This window comes from Ornithodoros turicata, chromosome 2 (genome assembly GCF_037126465.1).
Source record: "Ornithodoros turicata isolate Travis chromosome 2, ASM3712646v1, whole genome shotgun sequence".
Taxonomy (NCBI): Eukaryota; Metazoa; Arthropoda; class Arachnida; order Ixodida; family Argasidae; genus Ornithodoros; species Ornithodoros turicata.
In genome coordinates this window covers 64874947-64894367 of record NC_088202.1, presented here as the reverse complement: position 1 = coordinate 64894367, position 19421 = coordinate 64874947, and the positions used below count along the sequence as shown (strand labels likewise).

Genomic DNA, 19421 nt, shown 5'->3' with positions numbered 1-19421 from the left:
GTGTGCTGTTTTGTGCTGACGGGAAATAACGTTTATTTCCTGGAAAATTGGCCTGATATATCGAGAAACTTAACTATTGCTGGGTGCCCTGGGAGACGCAGATTTTTCGGGTAGGATGCGGATGTAAAAAAGCTCATCTGCGCAGGGCGTTAGCTCACACGACAAAAGGTATTACTTAGACCACCGATCACCGCTAATCCCCAATGTCCGTCGTTTGCATCGTGCACGCCGGAAGCAATGCCATAAACTTAACTACCCAGGATTGCAATACGCGCGTTATGCTACAGAAGAAAAGACTACGGTACCTTGCAGAAGTCTGTGCCACAGCATATTGCTTGCCCATTAAAACCCAACCAGACCAGAGAAAAATTGGAAAGAGAAAGAATTAAAACAGGAGCCCACGAAACATAGCACCCAACCGGATACATGCAACGTGGGTCAGTGTGGCCGTAGTACCCTCTACTACAAAAAAAAACATTTTCTCTTATATACGAAAAAACACCCTCGAGATTTTTTAATATGTTGTAGAGGAAGGCTCGTTCTATAAAACAGCGTTGGTTTCAGACTTCTCTTCCGACCTCTTCATTGCGTGTTTAATGGTCGATTGTAGCGAATTTTGGAAAAATCGCATACTTCTCCTATTTTCCTGCAATGACTACAAAAGTTACGTGTCTTCCGATTTTTTCCTGTTGAAGTATTCCATGACGCCTTGTCAGGAAAAAATATTCATGAAAATTTACTTGTTTGATTTTCCACAAAAAAATCGTGAAATAGGAGGAAAATTGCGTAACTCCCGGCCTTTGTATACCAGCACCGATTACAGCACGACAACCAGGATTTGAACTCTGTGTAGAGCATGGTTTCCTCTATATGCAAAAGAAAACCGCACAGTTCTAGGTGCTTCCTATGAGCAGCAGCTGCCGTTCACGCCAGGCACAGTTTTCGCCAGCGCTCAGAACTTTGCTCGTGTCTAGCACCCGCCACATTGAGTTTTGCACTATTAGGGACTGCTAAAAAAAAGTTCGTAAAAATTTGCGATAGTTTTGTAAGGAACGAGCAGGTCCACTGGATCATTTTGCGTGGAATCGCCCATGCACTACCAGTGTGTCCTCTACCTTCTTCGTCGAAGCACCTACGCTTTAGAATCGCTTGCCATTCGAAGCCTGCTCTGCCACTACTCTGGCTGAATTGAAACACATGTTGTGAGCTCTGAACTTCTAATCATTTTAGTTCATTTAATAGCTCTCTTATCTTTCACGTGGTCACTGAGTGATAGCTTTCCTCTAACATTATTGTTGTTATCTCTGTCACAATTGCCATCACTGTGATCATGTCAATGTTGTTGGTATTTAAGCACATTTGCGTATGGACTCCTGCCCTTTAGACGTCTCTTGCATTTGGCATGTTTGGCCAGTAAGCTTCACTTCACTGAAATCGTTGGAGCGTCACGGTCATCAGGGTATGAGGAATGGTTGTTGAGGGGAACTTGTTCGTTCAAGGTGTGACAACTGAGGCTGCAAATGTGCCCCCCAAATGCCAACCCCCTTTTTGCATTTTTTTAGATTTGTTCGGGACTTCTCAAATCAATCTATAATTGTACAGGGTGGGTGCAGATCAAGTAGCTCCACAACACCATGCGTGCATGAGTGTGGGGCTACTTTATCTGCACCCACCCTGTAGTTCACACTTCCAGCGTGATTCCATACAATGGGTGAAGCTGGCTGTGTCGTATCCCGCAGTACGTCATTGGGAATGTAGAAATTCAGAAAGTGTACTCATGCATTGTGTAAGGCTTTCTATTATGTCATTTCAAATAATATGTCTAGTCTGTTATCACTGTAGTCGAAGAACGATTTAGAACCGCTACTCACCGGCTCATCTCCTCTTCCATTTCTTTAAGTCGTTCTTCACTTATGTTGGCCATTTTGGCAAATCTGATGTCAAAACACTATACAGACCTACAAGAGTTCAACAAAAATTGAATCAATACAGCGCGAACACACTGAGAAGCGGGATGCACTCGCCAAACCGATCACGAAACAAAACCGAAGAAACCCACGACAAATTGAACTCAGCGCCACCACAGCTCCATAAGGCAAGTAAAAATAGTAAGTTAAATACTTCTATCATGGAACGAAAAACTTTGTCAAATTACCCTGAATAGCCCCTCTAGGTATTCGTTTCTTGCTTTCCCAGTGCACAAGAATAGCACTCACGTATTTCTTAATTAATTACGCGAAGTTCTTTTTCAGTTTCAGCTCCATTTCCGCTTCAATTAAGATTGGCTTGGATTGGATTGATTTGAACTCTGCAGGTTTCCGGCTGTAGCAAGGTGATCATGGCTTCTGCTCTGAGCTCAGCCGTGAAATTATTGAATTCTAATGCTCGTAATGCATTGATTCTCAGAGCTGGGAGTTGTCTTCAGTTTATTAGGTAACGCCTTCCTGAAAATGCATTTCATTGACATCATTCATGTATTGCAATGTGGCAATGCGATGCGATGACACTGTAGTTGACCCAGTGTACGCATCTTGTATTCCAATATCTTCTATGTTGTGCAGTTCTTTTTGTTTCAGTGCAGTAATACTAAGCTCTTGAGCTTCAGAGGGGACTAGAGGAATGAACTAGAACTACGGCATGCCTAGTGGTCCCATTGATAGTCCTTGTACAGACTATGAAATGAATAAAAGTTAACCTAAGAAATGAACACGCACCTGTCTACGTAGGTTTAATGTGCGCCTCCGTCCAAAGAGGTTGTAGTGCAGATAGTAGACCGTTCACAACAAAGTGTGCACAAGCAGCCGGCTAAGTACCGAATGGAGATTTGCAAGTGTGTGCAACAAAACATTTCACTGTGACTGAGTTCACCCACCTCTTGCTTTGAGCTACCTTATGTAATTGCTCAGTTAACTGGCTCAATTCAAAATGTCAAGGTGTTACCTACATTTTCTTTTCAGAGGTGCACAATGGTTTCCCGACGAAGAGTTCTTGAACCGGTTCAGCGGGCCCGTAATGTATCCAGATGAGGTGACATCAAAACTTATGAAGTTGCCATGGAACAGTATGTTTGCTTTCATCATTTAAAAGCATTTCACATGCGCACATCCTACGCTTGTCTGGCACTACAGCCTATATTCTAGGCATGTGTCAATAATCATTTTAAAACTGCAGCAAACAGATACATAACCGAAGTGATATGAAGTGAACCGTATAGCCGGACTGGATACACATGCACAGGTATGAGCATGTGTACAGCATGTATACGTGATATATTCATATGGATCAGAATATGAAGTAGCACTCGCTTTGTTTTATGGCCTCTGTTGTGCTGTTTTAAACCTTATGTGTACTGCTTTGGAACTATTAGAATATATATTCAGTTTGGAAGGGACATCAATTCAATTGAAATATGGAGTTTGGTATACGATTCAAAAATTGATTCAAATAGAATTATTGGCTTCAACATTTTGGAAATTTGAATATTTGCACATGCCTACTATCCACTCAAGCCTTATCCCTGATGATATCTTAAATGCTAACTGTCACATGGCAAGTTCCACCTCAAATCGAACAAGCCGGTACATTTGATGTCTCGAATGAATGGGAAAAAAATCTGTGTTGAAGCCATTGGTGAGCTAAGACAAATAAACGCTTTCAGAATTCTCTGCACTGCGCAGTTCATGGAATAGGAGAGGAGGAAAGTACTGCCTCTCAGAGGACGATGTCATCGCACGCAGGTTTGAGCGTCACCTGCAAGGCTATTTCTTGGCGCATTATAGCGATTTCTTGCTCTGGCTTTGGACCACATAAGGCACAAGAGGCTCCTGCTTTGGCAGTAGAGGTGTGCACTGCCACCAGGCCAAAACTGTCGGCACGCCACCTCTGATGTTGAAAAATGTGCGCTGCTGTATAATGTGCCCATTTTGATCCATTTTCCCACAAAAAAGCTCTCCGTACCTAGTCTTTTTGTTTGTTTTTCTTGCATCTTACGATGCATGTCCCAGGCTTCATTTGTTGTGTTTTTAGCAGTAAGACTTTCGTCACTGATAGGCTATTTATGGTTCACAGTTTTGTTTCACAGTCGCCCCTGGTGACACAACTCCTGAGAAACTTGTCATTCGAATGCTGCAGGTTGTTTGCTGGTCATCCACCAACACCATAACACTGGTCATTATCCATATACAGGGTGTTTTTTTTTTAAATTTGTTACAGAATTTTTATTTAAAAAACAAGCGGAACAAAATAGATGCCATGTTTGCATTTTAGTTATATGGCCAGGCGAATATTGTCTCGAAGATAGTATCTAACTACAAGATCACCAATTACCTAAAATTCATTAATTAATTATGTAATTAGGGGATTTCGCGCAAAAGTGAGATAGCAGAACGGAAGATATTCGTCGTTGAAAGCCATTCCATGTTTAAGAAACCCTTAAACGCACACGTCTGCTAAAATATCTATCGCTGAATGTCACTATGCAAATGAGCCGAAGCAAGAAGTACGCACTTTCTGGGCACAGAAATGACGCGACCTTCGCCTTATCTCGGTTGGAAAGCAGTCTATCGAGCCAACAGATTAGCACCTACACCAATCAGCTCCATCACTCCATAGCATGTGGTCTTGTCACGTGGATTGCCTGTCGCTCTTTCTGCGCTCGATAAGTGTGTAGCAAATAGCGCGTTTTGTGTGTGCCGGCGACAAGCACCCTGCCACAGAGGGTGTTTTCAATCACGGGACTTATGACACGCGCAAAGCATGCCAGCCTGCACTTACTCTCTCTGAACAAGCTTATATTTATTCGTGATAACTACTGCTTCTGCAAAAATGCTATTCAATGACATTGTCGTGGTGACTTATGTCATATAATTTTCTTACGTTTGCATACTTACATACAGGGTGTCCCAGCTAACTGCAAACATATTCTTTTAAAATATATATAACACTTTTTCCAAGATGAAATCAATTGCGATATAGCATATGCTGAAGGGCACTCCCTAGGAGGGCATTAGCAAAGTCCAAAGGCAATGTCTTAATTAACTTTCACTAATGAACTTTTTAATTATAAAAGCTACAAAGTTGTCCCAATGAGAACATCTGTTCCTTTCGGTCACCTGATATCGTAGCCATTTTCAGAACAAAAATCCGTTCAATAGATCGCCCGCAAAAAATTTGTGAAGGAACGCCATTTGTTTCTTTATTTTGTTCATTGCGCTTCTTAGAAGACGCGTCTTTCCTTCACCCCCAATGTGAGAGGGAGAAAGAGCACACCATCGCCTCCCGCGTCCTGGAAAAAGATTAAAAGGAAACAGAAAATGCAACCCAAGATAAGGCCAGTTCTGATAGAGTCACCCTATACATTTGTTTTTATTTTGTTTCCGCAAGTTAAAGCTCATCTTCGACGCATGAGGCGGCACTGTACTCCTTTCCCCTCTCACGTTGGGGATGAAGGAAATACGCGTCTGCGAAGATGCGCAATGAACAAAATAAAGAAAAAAATGGCGTTCCTTCACGATTTTTTTGCGGGCGATCTATCGAACGGATTTTTGTTCTGGAAACGGCTACGATATCAGGCGGCCGAAAGGAACAGATGTTCTCATTGGGACAACTTTGTAGCTTTTATAATTAAAAAGTTAATTAATGAAAGTTAATTAAGACATTGCCTTTGGACTTTGCTAATGCCATCCTAGGGAGTGCCCTTCAGCATATGCTATACGTATTGCGATTGATTTCATCTTGGAAAAAGTGTTATATATATTTTTTTAAAATATGTTTGCAGTTAGCTGGGACACCCTGTATATCTACTATAGTTTCTCAAAAACAGCCACTGGATCAGTGGACAGATCCTTGACATGTTGTTGTCCTATGAACATTTGGCTCTTGCATTAACTGTTATGTGTGGTTACCATTAATGGGATGGCTCATCGTTCTGATTGTCTAGCTATGTTGTTTTCTCCAGCAAAACCGTCCCTTAATGGGCCCTGTTGAAGTTCTCGTACGACAACCTTCTTGAAGTGCTTTACTTCGCCCCCTAATCTTCCTTTGTGTGTTCTGGTTTTCTTTTATAATACACGCTTATCCAGTGCTGATGTACGAGGGTGGTTCCATAAGTTTCCGGCTCGAGGTAGAAAATGCGATTAAGGACGCGTGGCGCCATCTGTTGGAGGGCCGGAGCACCACCCTCAACCCTCTCCATGCTTTTGTCGGTTCGAGAGCGGCATTTCAAACAGCCAGGGTGCACTCTTCAGTTAAAATGGAAAAAATCGAGTACCGCGCTGTGATAAAATTCTTGACAAAAGAGGGACTTTCGCCTAAAGATAATAAAGCGCGACTGGACAACGTGTACAAGGAAGCCTCTCCATCGTACACAATGGTAAAAGACTGGGCTAAGCAGTTTCGACTGGGGCGAGAGTCCATTGAAGATGATCCACGCGATGGTCGTCCAGTGGAAGTGGTGACACAAGAAAATTTGTCTCTTGTCGAGGAGGAAGTGCTGAGCGACAGGCGTCTGAAGGTGAAGATCTCAGAAAGGCTGGGGCTTTCCAAAACAACTGTTTTTCGCATCATCGGCGAGGGCCTTCACATGAAAAAGGTCAGTGCGAGATGGATGCCACGACTTCTCTCGTCAATTCAAAAGCAACAGTGCGTCGTCTTTGCCAAAGAGTTTTTGGAGCTCTGTCAAGAGAACAAAGAAGAAATATTGAAGTCAATTGCCACACAGGGGATGAGACTATGGTGCTTTACTATGATCCCCTTTCGAAAAAGGAGTCGATGGAATGGCACAAATCAGCAGAAGCTCCCCCAAGAAAAGCCAAGGTCACACAATCCACAAAGAAGATCATGGCAACAATATTTTGGGATTGTCACGGGATCCTCCTCATCGACTTCAAAGAAAGGAACACTAGAGTGAATGCAACTTATTATGCTTCACTCCTGCACCGACTGCGAAACGCCATCAAGGAAAACAGGCGCAGCAGGTTGAGTCGAGGTGTCCGGTTGCTCCAGGACAATGCCCCTGTCCACATGGCTTCTGTTGCCAAGGCTGCACTGAAGGAGTGCGGCTTCGAAGAAATCCACCACCCACCCTACAGTCCAGTCTTGGCACCGAGTGACTGCTTCCTGTTCTCAAACTTGAAGAGGGATCTCAGAGGACGGAGATTTCAATACGATAGTGAGGTGCAAGAGGCAGTTTTCCAGCATTTTGCGGACTAAACTTCGGACTATTTTTTCAAGGGTGTAAGAATGCTGGTTGAAAGGTGTCAAAAGTGCATCGAAGTTAAGGGTGACTATGTCGAAAAGTGATACACTTGTTTCGTCTCTATGACTATTAAAAGTTGATCGGGCCGGAAACTTATGCAACCACCCTCGTACTTGTTTGGCGCATGGTACTTAAAAATTGCTACCATCTCAGTGTCTACGTAAACTGTAATCACATTGAAATGCTGTAATAGAGTCAAAATGTCTTTGCATGTGTTTGTGACTGACGGCCGCGTTGTACTGCGCAAACATATTATTTCCACTTCGATGCTCCTCGTAAACTGGAATTCATTATGTTGCCATAGTACAGGAATGACTCATGGAGATAGCTTCTCAAAAAGTGATCTGAGAGGGAACGTCCCTATTGGAACCATGCTGCTGTCTTGGGTTACATTTTTGTAATTAGAATGCCTGCTTTTAGTCTCACTTAAAAATGTGTTATCACTATCCTGGAGCTCACAGATATTGTTCAGCTATCAAGTTCCAAAGTAAGCCCACATGGGACTTTTCTGCAAAGGTCTAACCGCACACGTGACCTTTCTAGTTTTTTTTTTTTTTGTAATTTGCAGTGCATCTGTTAGTGCTTCTGCATTGTTTTGCTTGATTCTATGTCAGGAAACATGCCCCCCAAAGAAAAGAAAGTGCGGAACATGGAGATCAACTTTGGGCCCCAGCATCCTGCTGCCCACGGAGTGCTCAGGCTCGTTTTGGAACTTGACGGAGAGGTGAGCGCTTCATTTTTCTTTGGCTGTATGATTTCAATGAGATTCTTCCTCTCCAGGGTTTGTGTTACTATAATGAGGGGCAATCAGACTAAAATGTGCCCTAGTTTTCCAAGTTATGTAGTGGTCTGCGGTTTTAATTTGAGTGCAGAAACTATGATTTACACAAATATTCTGTGAAGTGAACTGTGATTACAACCAAACACATTTCCCGGTAGACTGTAATGAGAGCGGACCCGCACATCGGATTGCTCCACCGTGGCACTGAAAAGTTGATGGAATACAAAACTTACACCCAAGCACTTCCCTACATGGATCGACTCGACTACGTGTCCATGATGTGCAACGAGCAGTGTTACTCGCTGGCTGTGGAAAAGCTGCTTAACATTGAAATCCCAAAGAGGGCCAAGTACATTCGAGGTACGTTCAAGAGACGGTTGTGTTCAGAGTACGGTAGAACGGCACAGTTCTGTTACTTCAACTCCGAGAAGAGCACGAAAACTGGGTTGAATTATCTGAAGGTAGAATTAATGAGATGGCGCACCTTTCTGCATGTCATTGTCATGTACATTATTACAGTATGAGTGACTTGTACGAAGTTCTTCCATGTGCTAAAATTTTCACCTAAGTGCAGCTCGCATGTGTGACCTGCTTCGTATTTGCTCGCACAATGTGTAATACACGGTGCTTAGTGCAACTTTGTATTGTATGCTTGCAGTGCTCTTTGCTGAGATCACTAGGGTCCTTAATCATATCATGGCGGTGGGTACTCATTGTCTCGACATTGGTGGTCTGACACCTTTCTTCTGGCTTTTCGAGGAGAGAGAGAAGGTGGGTCCAAACACTAAAAAGTTGCTAAAATGTGCAAGCACTAAAATACTGTTTCATCAAACACAAGCAATCAGTCTGGTCCTAAGATAGTAATTACCTACTTCACTAAATATGTGTGTAGTTCCTACTCCCAGAACTTCACTGCATGGCACACTTTTAGCCAACCACCATCCCAAATGACATCGTTCTGCCCTCTGATTGGTGCAAAACACGAGGTGTACACCTTTTTGTGACACTTATGCAGTCACACTAATTGTCACAAAAAGGCGTATGCCCTGTGCTTTTAACAGATCAAAGGTGATAACGGAATCATTCTGTGCAGAGGCAACGCCACCTAGGTGCAGAAGGCCTGCTTAATGCCTCATCTCCCTCCTTCGCTACGTGGACATATAAAGTCAGAATTCATCTGCTACTGCTGCGACTCCCTATTCTGCGAATTCGAGAACCCACAAATGATTGCACCTAACTTCGAACCCGCAGACTTCAATCTGCAGACAAAATGTGCAACACGCTTTTGAGAAAGATAAGCTTTCCCCGTTTGGTATACAGGGACGTTCAATCACCACTCGCAGACGACGGTGGTTCGTCTCCATGGTTACGACTGCTGAAAGCACGTTCGTGATTGGCTACGGCCATTGAAAACACGATCCTGGTTGGCTGACTCTTACTTGTTACGTCACGTCGACGAGTGTGCGGGCTTTCCCTGTCTAGGTGCCGTTGGCAGTGGTTGGCCTTCACCGTGCCGTGTGGTCAAGTTCTGTCTGAAGAATGTAGGCTATGCGTTCCGTGGTTACGCCTTCGCTTGCTGTATAGAATTTTAAGTAAGAAATCTTCATGATCTGTTTGCTGAGAAACTCTACCAACCTGTGCAGCTGATGGAGTTCTATGAACGTGTGAGCGGAGCACGCATGCATGCTGCCTATGTGCGTCCTGGTGGAGTGTCCCAGGACATCCCCCTGGGTTTGCTAGATGACATTTATGCCTGGGCAGAGAAGTACAGTCAGAGGCTAGATGAGGTGGAGGACCTGCTCACTCAGAACCGTATCTGGAAACAGCGTACGATTGACATTGGAGTCATATCTGCGGAAGATGCTCTCAACTGGGGCTGCAGGTGGGTTGCCTTTTTTCTTAAGCTCTTCTGGAAACCTTGTGTGCTGCTGTTGTGGTATAGCCTGTGTGGAAAGCTAGTGTAGTGCAGTGTGAATAGTGAAAAATTGGGTTCGGATTGAGTAGTTATTTTTGCGGGTGATAGCGGATCGAAAAAGAAAAAAAAAGCACTGCCACACATCAAGCCCTCATTCAGAGCAGCTCCCTTTACTTTGAACTGCGGTTTATTTGAACAAATGTTCAGTCCCTCTTGGGTTCAAATTAACGGGATTCCGCTGTACTACAAATTCAACTTGCGTAATCCACCGCCTTAACGTTTGCTCTTAGCAGTAGGCTGAATTGCTTTTATAAGGTATTGGCTCCCCGTGTCTCAATAGCAATGTTGTTTTATTTCCGTTCATTTGGATTGCAGTGGAGTTATGCTTCGTGGCTCTGGCATCAAGTGGGACCTGAGGAAAACACAGCCATACGACGACTACCAGGACTTTGAATTCGATGTACCCGTTGGTAGGAAGGGAGACTGCTACGACAGGTGAACATTATGAAGATACAGTAGTGATGCAGATGTATTGAAATTTTTGATATCGATAAATATGAATATCATTTTAAAAAATAATTGATAAAATTGATTAAAATATTGATATTTTTTAAATATACAGTCAAACCTCGTTATAACGAAACACGATATATAACGCAATTGCCGATAGGGCGCAATAATTTGAATTATCCGGCAGAGAGCCATAGAGATCAATGTATTTTAACTCCCGCTACAACGAAACACTTTTTAGCTGCCGCCTCGGTTATTAAGCGTCCTGTTCCCGCAGCGAAAGATGGCACGCGAGATTAGGGTCTGGAGGAATCTGGTGCCTACAAAAGGAAGTCTGAGTCGCTGAAAGGTTAGGGATTTTCCTTCTGAGGCTTCTCCTTTTCGCGCTGGTTTTGAGCTGTCCGGTTCGACAGTCAGTCATTCAGTCATTGTCCATGCAGCGAGGCTGCAAAAATCTGGTAGTAAAAGCCATTTGTGAGTACTAGTGACAAATAACACTGGTGCAGTGGAAGCAAAATTAGCGGCAAAGCAAAAAGTGACTCATAAAAAAGACACCACATTGTTCAAAGCTTTGTAATTTCTTAAATGTGTTACGCTATAGTTTGTGATAATTCAATGTCTCGTTTCCTGGCACATATTCAGGGTAAGCAAATTATACTTTCTTAGCTCTGTGAGTGTTCAGGCAACTGGAATTCACAAATTCTGGTGTTGAGGAACCCAAACGCTTGTGGGGACCCTACGAGTCTATATTTTTCACTGCTATTTTAAACCGACGCTACGTTCTCACTACATCAGTGAACTCCGCGAATGTCGCGAACGACGGAGATGCCAGTGAACGTGTCACGTTCACGCAGCAATCCGTGAATCTCGCGGGCGCCGCGAAGGTGCCAGAAGCTTTCTACATTCAGGTGTATAGTTCTATGATACTTCCTCCTGCCCTCTTAATCAAACAAAAGCTGGCCGTTTTTAGGTACTTGTGCCGTATGGAAGAGATGCGTCAGAGTCTGCGCATCATCCACCAGTGCCTGAACAAGATGCCACCCGGGCCAATAAAGACAGACGACAACAAGTGCACACCTCCTTCCAGGCACGAGATGAAGGTAATAGAAATACTAGTATCACCAGACACGAACGATGTGTTTTTAGACCATCATATTTTCAGGTTTTGTGCGTTTTCAAAAATCAGGTTTTATTTCAGGTGATGTAAGATGGGGTAAAACCAGGGCTTGCTTGCATGAAACTGTTTGAGTCATTGGTTGTTTCGTGAAGAAGGCGTGAAGAACTGAGGTGAATGCCACTCACCCTCAAACAATAGTCGAGCATTTGATCCTGCATTCTTCGTGCGTTATCTGCTTTATCACAAAGATTACAAGATCAAGAGCTCGACTATCAGTTCAGGCTGTTTGGCATTCATTTCTGCTCTTCACGCCTTCTTCACGTAACGACCAATGACAGGCGAGACACAAAGTAATCCAAGTCAATTACTTTAACGACAATAGGGCCCCAGGAGTCCTGAATCACGTTCGTGAACTGATCAGTATTGTACAGTCCCATTGTATTCTGCTGTGTGATACTTGTAGCCAATTATTGTGGAATAATGAAGTCCTGGCCATAAACTGGGTTTTATATCTCAGGTAAAATGGCGGCTGAGAATTGCAAGGCCCTTGAAAGACCCTTGAATTTTTGTAGCTAAATTGATTGGGAACCGTATGTACATGAAAAGTATCCTCCCTTTCAATGTGCCAACTGCTGGAAAGAGGCAGGACTCGCTACTCTTTAGTCCATTGACAAGCAATAGGCTTAGCGCAACACTTGTTGAACACTCAGGCCCAAGTCTTATATTGGGTGGAAAAGCATTTTTTCAGGTGGAAAAGCATTTTTTCAGGTGAAAAAAAAAAGTGTGCTTCTCGTATTTCACATCAACACGAGACGCCTAGCAGCTGTGCTGAGTGTGCAGCGATTAGTGTTCTCCGGGGCCTGTTTTGGTGGTTGGAGTTGCAGTTTGGCAAGTTTATTTTGGGGGGCTTTTCAGGTTTCAGCAATGATGATGTGAGGTAGAAACTGGTTTTATCGGGTTTACTCTGTGAAGAAAGAAATGGATGTGAAATCGCTTCTTTCTTGGTGCTGCAGACTTCAATGGAAGCGCTGATACACCACTTCAAGCTGTTCACAGAGGGATACCAAGTTCCTCCAGGAGCCACGTACACAGCTGTAGAGGCACCTAAGGTTCGTGTAATTACTTCAGTTTTTTTCTTGAAATTTACCAGTGGCAAAAAAAGTACAGTGCAATTCCGTTAACTTGAGCTCAAGGGACCAAATATTTCTTTGAATAAAGCAGAGTTGCTCTGAATGAGGAGCTTGATATGCTGCCAATGCATACAAGCTGCATCGGAGACTAGTCATTGCCTCCTAGGACTTACCGCACGTTCATGGTCACGTCATGGCGGAGGCTCATTAATATACCAATATATTTATTTACAGGCAAGCATCAAAACATTTCGAGCCCGAAAAGAATACGCGTTTACATTAGGTACTTTTTTCAGCCCCTACCCTATCAGCATCGTTTACGATGTTGAACCCGTTTTTCGAGGAAATATTGGCCGTCATTCACTCCTCGTCGTTGGCTGTGTAGTCAACGGGATGAGTCTTGGTCCCCTTAAAATAGCGAGGCTGACTTGCTTTGCATGCCATGGGATTGAATGTCTATGCCGGAAGCATCACAGCCGATGTTCAGTTCATTGTCAATATATCGTGGGGGGAAGTAATTAAAAAGTAACTGAAATGGAGATGTTCCTAATGCGGCATGGTCGGTGACGTTCGCTTGGAAAGTGGAACATTTCAGGTAATCACTTCAGTGGTTAATGTCTCCGCTAATTTTTTGCGAAGCACGGGTAAATCACTACCTTTGGTCCATTCGACGACTCCATTAGTCTCCGGAGTGTAGGGCACTGTAGTCCGTCGTGCGATGTGGTGGTCGGTGAAATACTTCATTGCTCCCATAGATATGAGAACTTTGTCGTTGTCGTTAGTGACTGTTCAAGGTGTTCCGTAAGCATGGACGATGTCCTCTTCAAAGAATGTGAGTAAATGTCTGGTGGATCTGCTTTGCACAGCACGGGATACAACGAAATGCGATCAAACCCTGCAGATCAAACCCCGTCACATGCGATCCGATCAACACCAAGGACCACAACAACATCGACTGTGATGCTTCTGGCATAGACATTCAGCACGCACATAACTTGTGCCCACACCAATCATACGAAGTATTTGGAGGGTATGAAGACAAGATTCGATCCAAGCACCGAAAGATATCCTTTCAAATCGGAGATCAAGTGCTCTTCTCCAACGGAATCAGAGATGGGAAATGAGGAGCCCTTTTTGACAGACCTTATATGTACCATGAAGAACAATGCCAATGTGTTCCAGTTACTGGGCATTTTCTGCCCTTGAAATGCAGATTACTTAAACTGGGCCAAAGCACCAGTTTGAATTGTTTCGATGTTTGAATTATGCGATTTCGAATTAACAGGATTCGTCGTCTTTTGGGCCCTCATACAGTTTTGGTAAACACAAAGATTTCTGCCATTTCACTATTCGTAAACTGCATAAATGAAACAATAAATCAATTAGAAATGATAAGTTCCATTTTTGTCAGCTGCATTTTCTGAACATGTTAACAATGTGTTCCCTCTGCATTACCAGTTGGGTGCTTGATGGGAAACGTTGATAAAAGTACAATACGAAGTACACAACTAGAAATATAAAGTATTTAGTCACATAATTGGCGCATTTCTTTCATTCAAAAAAATAACGCCTTAGATGGAGGAAAACACGCACTGATTCTATGCCCGTGCAATGTGGTATCAGGACGCCCAACTTCCGGGTGTGCTAGTTACTCGAGCACACTGGCTGTGCAGGTATGTATGTTAGTTAAGGCAAAGGACAAGTGCTGAGAAATATACTGGGAAGTAGAACTTGAGCACTTCGTACGTCAAGTACTCCCCATCTCTACTTTTGGCATACATACCCGGAGCAAATGAGTTAGCACAGTGCTTTTTATTAAGCCAATTGGATGCCTCGAGAAAGATCACCAAATGAGATATACCTCTCTTTAAATATTTGGTGCAGTAACTGCAGCTGCAACTTATGAATAAAACAAGCTAGATCATTGTTACTGAAACCACCATATGTTGTATTCAGCTATTTGAGAAGTTGCATGGTGCTTTTGTGTTGCTTCGTGATAAAACTGATGGCAATCAGAGCATGTGGTGTAACATCTATCTGATGGTATGATTACAAAAATGTGCAGAGGCACTCCGATCTGAAGATTGCTGTTGAAGTGTAGATAGTTGTAAATAGTATATATATATACAGTAAAACCTTGTTAATTTGAAGTCGCAACGACGGCAGAAAGCAAGACTAATAGATACAATAGAATTGAGCAGGTTTCTGAATAAAGCAAACTGAGACAAGTCGACTAGAATCAGACATTTATTGAGCAAGGGGAAGGGTGCAGGAGTGTTAAGGGTGCAGAAAATCCCAGCCAGTTCTGTAGAAATAACTTACAAATTTATCGCGTGTGAGGCACATATGCTTCAGTTTATGGGGTTAGATTTCAGTGCATGAACACAGAACCACCACAACCCTTCAAATCATGTACGTAGGAAAGTGCCTTGACTTCGTCTGTTTCATAAAATCTATCATTGTAAGGAATTTAATATAAGTTCATCACTAGCCCTTCATACATCTCATCTTACACTGATCATTGTTGCAAAGTTCACATCCCTTTATACAACACTGATTATTTCTTTAACTCGTTTTTCCCACGCTCATCTGCTGAGTGGAACCACCTCCCGCACAACATAGCTAAAATAACTAATCCAGACTCCTTTCGAAATGCAGTCTCCCAGCTCTTGTCATAAAATATCATCTCTGTTTATAGAAGTGTAAATTGCTTTTGTAATTTGTATGTATTTGACTGTGTATGATCGGTGTTTATCTGAATATTAATTTCCTGTTAGCTTGCAATGATTACTAATCTTTGGTTGTTTTATTTGATGTCGTAAAACTCCCTGTACCACTCCCCTCTGTAATGCGCTTGCGTGACTGAGGGTCAGTAAGATAAAATTAACCAGGATTTCAAATTAGGCAAGTTTGAATTAGCGAGGTTCCTCTCTATCCTGCATACGGTACTGAAACTTTGTACCTCCTTTTGTTTTTCTTGCTAGGGTGAATTCGGACTGTACATGATCTCAGACGGCAGCAGTCGACCATACCGGTGCAAAATCAAGGCACCTGGGTTTGCACATTTGGTAAGTTCTCTGCCTTTGCACAGCTCTAATGTGGACACCAAGCCACATCGTGCACAAGCAGTAAAGAATCTTTATTGTACTTGTAGCTGTTTTTTATGCTATGTTAGCGCATGCATTTTCGTGTTACTCATCAATTGGTCATGCTCTCATCTCTGTGTACAGTCAGAACTGGATTGAAGTCAAATGTGTGAGGTGCAAGTAGAGATTATATCTTACATACTGCACCTCCCAATGTGCTAAGGGACTGTCAGGAAAACTAAGATGTGTCAGGAGTGAATGTGCCAGTACTGGGTTACTAGCCTTTGGAATATTAAGTTTTTTTTTTACAATATCTACGAAGATGAGCAAGATGGCAGTTTTCTCTAAATCATATTAAACAGTTAGAGAAGCTTCCTATAGCACAAGGCAAGAAGGGAGTGCATGTATGCAAGTCGGTGATATGTACACGTTGAATTTGACAGAGCACTTCAGTGTTGGCCTGTATCAAGTTTGTTTGCCTCATAAATAAGATTGTGCTGTTCTGGCATTCATGTCCTATCTAGTACAATGTGTGGTGTTCTGTGCTCCTCGGTTATCATGAGACCTTACTCATTCTCGTAATTTGAGGCACTCTGTAGCGAGTTTTCTTTCTTTAGTACTGTTGCAGAATGATGCAAGAAATGTAACTAACTTTCATTGTTATGCTTTTCCTTGTGCAGTCCACACTAGACTACATAGGAAGGAATCACATGCTGGCTGACATTGTGGCAATCATTGGTAAGCAGCTTTCAACTATTTATAATGCATGCAAAAGAGCACAATGTAATATCCTCATAATTTGGCTGAGAACCCCCATTTCAAGCGGATAAATTTGTTGTCTTATGCTCAGAACAAAAAGTACAATGTTAGACATTGTCCGTATATTCACTATTCCATTAAATTCTTCCTTCACCCCGTATCAATGCATAGAAGGTAGTGCCTCAGAAAACTGCTATGTATGTTTGCTCAAACGGGGTAGTCTGCCCAGTTAGCCAAGGAGCTGTAGACGACATTAATACAAAAACTGAGTGATTTACGGTTGAAAGACACTAAAGAAATACAGTCAACCCTCGATTTATGAACACCCTCGGTTTCCTGAAAAATTGTTCATAAATCGAGGGATTCATAAATCGAAAATTCCGTTAGGTGAGTACTATCGAGCAGTATTTGAGAGTTGGGATTGCGTTTATAATGTAACATATATTTAGCACAATAGCTGACATGGACCGGGACCATGTCACTGGATGCTCAGAAATCCTTCTGACCTGCGGCCACCTTATTCATAAATTGAGGTCAGGAACACTTGGTCCCCCTAATGTGTCGCTGGAAAACCCGTTTGTTGTCCGGATTTCCAGGGTTTAAGAACCGAGGGTGCAATACCTGGAAAAAGTTTCGTCCCTTCTGGCATCATTCATAAGACCATAGAATAATCCCTTTGAAGGTTTCTGTTGACCTCGGAACGATCCGTTCATAAATTGAGAGCAAAAACGCTGGGCAACTCCTATTCGTTCCCAGAAATTCCATTCATTATTCGGATATCGAGGTTCATAAAACGAGGGAAAAACTCATGTAAAAAGTTTGGTTCCTTGTGCTCCTATCATAAAACGAGGGAATTCATAAATCGAAGGTTCATAAATCGAGGGTTGACTGTAGTCAAAGACATTCAAAAAATTGAAAAATGTTGCATACAAGAGCTCAAAACTGATGCAACAAAGTGGAAAGACATTTTGCAGTTTTGTTGTTTTGTGCTTCCTAGCTAATAGGAACCTTAATAGGTGCACCTTTGTTAATTAAATTTTAATTGAGCGGAAACTATGCTACACCTTTAGGATTTGTGAACTAAGGTACAGGGCAGCATGGATGGGGCAGCATGGATGGAGCTTGTTCTTCCTGTAGATAGAAAAAGCTGTTTCACTATATAAATGACACTGTGTAATACCATTCTTCCTTGCATGAGAACTTCTATTGCTGTTGCAAGGACTTGCAAATATCCGACACGGCTTCCATGCCTAGAGATGATGGCAGAATTATCTTCCAGTGTAATTGCAGAGTGCTTAATCGTAGGACAATGAGAACTAACATATCATAAAAGAACGCATGTCCTATAAGCTCCATTTCAAATTATGTAATAGACGAGGTAATCAGAAAATGGGAATTATAGCCCCCTGTTGCTGTAGCATTATTTCAATGGCTGTAGCTGTTGATATAATCTTAAATTGTGCACATGCTACATTACATTATATTGAATGTAATTCTGGAAGTAATGAACTACTAAGAATGTAATTAATTATAGTAATTTAATTACTTATAATTAATTACTTTACAGGTCTGTTCTTTGCATATATAAATTACTTTTTCAGGTACCCTGGACGTGGTTTTCGGTGAGATCGACCGTTAGACCAAACATCGAAGACTGTATTTATGCGAGCACACAGCAAACGAGTATAGGAAATCTAGCATCTTCTTCACGTTGCTTAGGCATGTGAGGGGCTGTGTTCTTTAAAATAAAACTGCTCAACACGAGTTATTGCAGTGATTATTGTTCTGCTGGTAGTGGTTCTTGTTGTAAAACAAAAGGAGAGAGGAGGAGGAGCACATGACTGTGCAAAAGAAATAGGGAGAGACAAATGGGAGAGAGAAATGGGAGAGAGAAGAAAAGAGGATGAAAGACAAGTGTAGCAGCAGAGAAAGTGCTCATTTGTCAGCGCCCACCAAATCAGACTGTTTGCTCCGTTTCAAGTCTTCCAATTCCTCGGAGGGGCTCGGGGAAATTTGGAGAAACTTCTTCACAAAGCTCTTTCTGTGGTACAGCCAGACACTGCTGGTACTGCTTTCAACTGACACCACCACCATGCTCCACACACTCACCATAGTTATGGTGCTCTTTGGCCTTTGCCGCCTTTGTGCCACTAAACCCATAATCTCTCTCTCCCTCTCGCTTTCAACTGACTGTGTGGCAGCCAAACCTATCAAGGTGGGCACACATGTATTTGATGCATTTCTGTCACATTTCAAGTTCCTCCTGCAGAGTGCTGCAACAAGAGGCCATTATTGCAGTATGCTGCACTTCTGAACACACTGTGGCTGCTCTGAGCCTTACTCCATAGTACCTACTTTTGATATTAGCCATTTTAAAGCCAATGCCAGCAAGTAAAATCAATTATGTACAGTCCCCTACCTACTTTTCAGACTTCTAGGAGCCATAAAACTTGTTTGTATTATTGAGGAACCTGAATATTTAGTCTATGCTTTTCCTGAAGCCTTTGTTAAAGGTTGTCACCTCTGCATGTGGATTGTCATCAGCATCACTGCTCGTGAGCGAGCATTTCATTCTGATGCCATTAGACCCCTACCAATTTTTCGGACATGCTCGATTATTCGGACTCGTTCGCGGAACGGCTGTGGGACCCATAGAGTTGATGTATAAGAACGTCCAAAATTTCGGACGCCGTGCAGCCTCGTTGCTCGATATTCCGGACTCTGTTTGCACAATCACAATCAGTGAATTTCTCTCTTGGGGTGACGGAAAATATGGGCATCACCCGAAATTCGTATAAAAAATGAAATCAACCAATATTGAGGCAAAAAATAGGCAACGATTGATCATTTTCCATTCCTCTGAGTAGA

The 19421-nt window shown here is 42.6% G+C and overlaps 2 protein-coding genes across 3 annotated transcripts in view; one reads left to right on the top strand and one right to left on the bottom strand.

Annotated features, from left to right (window-relative positions):
• LOC135385510 (RNA-binding protein 42-like) overlaps positions 1-2235 on the bottom strand; it is a 162427-nt gene extending 160192 nt beyond the window's left edge. The window contains exons 1-2 of one of the 2 annotated variants that reach the window (XM_064614859.1): positions 2217-2235; positions 1872-1958 (exon numbers count right to left, since the gene is read on the bottom strand). In XM_064614859.1, the coding sequence (XP_064470929.1) occupies positions 1872-1924 (53 nt within the window). In that variant the 5' untranslated portion in view covers positions 1925-1958; positions 2217-2235. Of the gene's footprint in view, positions 1-1871; positions 1959-2155; positions 2181-2216 lie in introns of those variants that run through there. The other variant, XM_064614858.1, reaches the window with a different exon arrangement.
• A 69-nt stretch (positions 2236-2304) lies between these two features.
• On the top strand, positions 2305-18317 carry LOC135385508 (NADH-ubiquinone oxidoreductase 49 kDa subunit-like). Its single transcript, XM_064614857.1, has 12 exons — positions 2305-2433; positions 2958-3061; positions 7870-7979; positions 8195-8396; positions 8695-8807; positions 9680-9918; positions 10327-10446; positions 11432-11561; positions 12592-12687; positions 15693-15776; positions 16475-16532; positions 18155-18317. Exons 1-12 carry the CDS (start codon positions 2339-2341, stop codon positions 18190-18192), a joined length of 1389 nt encoding a protein of 462 aa, XP_064470927.1. The 5' UTR covers positions 2305-2338; the 3' UTR covers positions 18193-18317.
• Positions 18318-19421: the final 1104 nt, after the last annotated feature.